Here is a 2242-nt window from a genome sequence, read left to right as displayed (position 1 = left end):
AGTGGAGAAGATGAGCTCAATATTGGGGAGAGAAATAGTCAGGTGGAAACAGGAAGTTCAGTTGATCAAAACCAAACAGAAATGGAAGAGACAAGGCTGGAAGTAAACAGGAGCAGTAGAATTCGTAAGAGACCAGGGTATCTCAATGAGTACTCTACTGTAGTGATGACGGGTGAGTATGAGGAATTAATATCCGAGGAAAGGAACAATAAGGTGGAGTTTGCTGTGTTAACAAATATGCCAGATGATGGAAGGATAGATAATAGTTCCGATTATGAGGTTGCGATGAGTGCTATTGAGTATTGTGAGAAGTGCCAGAAAGCTATGAAGAGGTAGAAGTCAGGCCAGATAGGGAGAAATGGTATCAAGCAATACAGGAGGAAGATATCAGCTTTGCGCAAGAAGGTTATTAAAAGCAAATGGGTACTTACAGTAAAGTATAACAAAGAGGGAAAAATCGAATGATACAAGGCGAGATTAGTGGCAAAAGGGTGTTCACAAAAGGAGGGTCAAGACTATTCAAAGACATATGCACCAGTAGCGAAACTGGTCAACTTTGAGGATTTTACTGAGTGTATCTAATAGTAAAAAGTTTTTACATTCGTGAGTTGGATGTCAAAAATGCCTTTTTAAATGGTTTATTTAAGGAAGAAATTTACTTGGAAGCACCAGAAATCCTAAATGTAGAGAACGGGGTTGTTTGTAAATTACGAAAAACATTGTACGGGCTGAAACAAGCTCCGATGGAATGGAACACAAGATTTGACTTGTATGTGAAAGAATTGGGATTTAAGCAGTGTAGGACCGACAGACGTCTGTATGTAGGCAACTTTGACAATGTGTGCGTGTACCTATTACTGTATGTGGATGACTTCATCATTGCAACAGATTGTCCAGAAACTCTCAAGGAATTAAAAGAAGTACTGATGAATGAGTTTAAGATGAGAGATCTAGGGGAGCTTAGTTATTTTTTGGGATTAAGATTGAACGAAAAGATGATTCAATGTTAAAAAATTAATTCATAAGTTCAAAATGGATACCTTGAAGCCAGAGTTGACACCTTTGGAAGTTAAGCAAATAAAAGACATTGTTTCAGAACCAGTTGAGAACCGGCCATATAGAGCACTTGTAGGATGCTTAATGTATGCATGTCTAGTGACTAGACCAGATCTGAGTATAGCAGTGAATTTCTTCAGCCAGTACCAAAGCAAGGCTACTAAAGTGCCTGAAGCATATTTTGTGTTATCTTCAAGGGACCAAGAACTGGGGGGGTTATGGTATAGAAGTCACAGTGAAACGATTTTGGTAGGATATGCAGATGCAGACTTTGCAAATGGTGTGGATAGGAAATCAGTAACAGGTTATCTGTTCAAACTATATGGAAATTTGATAGTCTGGGTGTGTGTGGGTGTGTGAGACAAAATGTACAGTGCTAGGAAGTAAAGAGTAATATCCAAGTGAATCGGAGTTTTATTCAGAATAATCACCTCGAATTATCAGTGTCATCCAACAGTAACAAAGTATAGAGCGGCTCTCATCAAATAAATATATTGCTCTATATAACTGAGGCTGTGGTGTAGATGTAAATCTGTTCCTGCCAGGAATCGAATCCTGACTGTCCAGTCTCTAGCCAGTTGTTGCCCCAAATCCTGCTGTTGGAAATAATGCAAGGAAATTGGTCACTAAATTGTGTAATCATTATTTGTATCTCTGTCAGTCTCACGATATAGATTGAAGCATTTGAAAGAGAATAAAATAAAGTGTTCCAAGTTGTGGGAAAAGTTTTGTGTAACCAGCCACTACATGTGAGCTTGAGTTCTCAAAGATATACAGTGTGCATTCAAGTATTATAGGTGATATAAGGAAGCTTCGTCTTCATTTGTTGTGTAATTCAGTAAAACCCTTTACAGTTACAGTTACAGTAGAAAAACCAGTATATAGTTAAACAAGTACTCAGTTGTCATCTGGGGATACATTCTTGATGAAACGCTGTAACATGTAATTTGTCTACAAATACGTGTAACTGGCAGGTCAGCTTATGACTTGAAGATAAATGAAAGAACAATTACAACTGACCATGTTTGCACACTGATGTGACAGAATTTGCCCATCTTGCTTGAAGCCGAAATCGAGATTGCTTAGTGTCATAGACAGTAAGTCAAAGCATCCTTTGTTGTGTTGAAAAGAAAGGTTTCAAATCCATGATGTGTATATATTGCCAGTCTTCTAGTGCACACACTCT

At 38.1% G+C, this 2242-nt stretch overlaps 1 protein-coding gene across 1 annotated transcript; it reads left to right on the top strand.

The window, feature by feature from the left end:
* The first annotated feature begins 1032 nt into the window (after window positions 1-1032).
* Window positions 1033-1416, top strand: LOC117282267 (secreted RxLR effector protein 161-like). Its single transcript, XM_033751261.1, has one exon. It carries the CDS (start codon window positions 1033-1035, stop codon window positions 1414-1416), a length of 384 nt encoding a protein of 127 aa, XP_033607152.1.
* The last annotated feature ends 826 nt before the right edge of the window (window positions 1417-2242 follow it).

This window comes from Cryptotermes secundus, unplaced genomic scaffold (assembly GCF_002891405.2).
Source record: "Cryptotermes secundus unplaced genomic scaffold, Csec_1.0 scaffold217, whole genome shotgun sequence".
Lineage (NCBI taxonomy): Eukaryota > Metazoa > Arthropoda > Insecta > Blattodea > Kalotermitidae > Cryptotermes > Cryptotermes secundus.
Note: the sequence above shows the minus strand (reverse complement) of the source record. Positions and strands in the feature narration are given on the sequence as shown.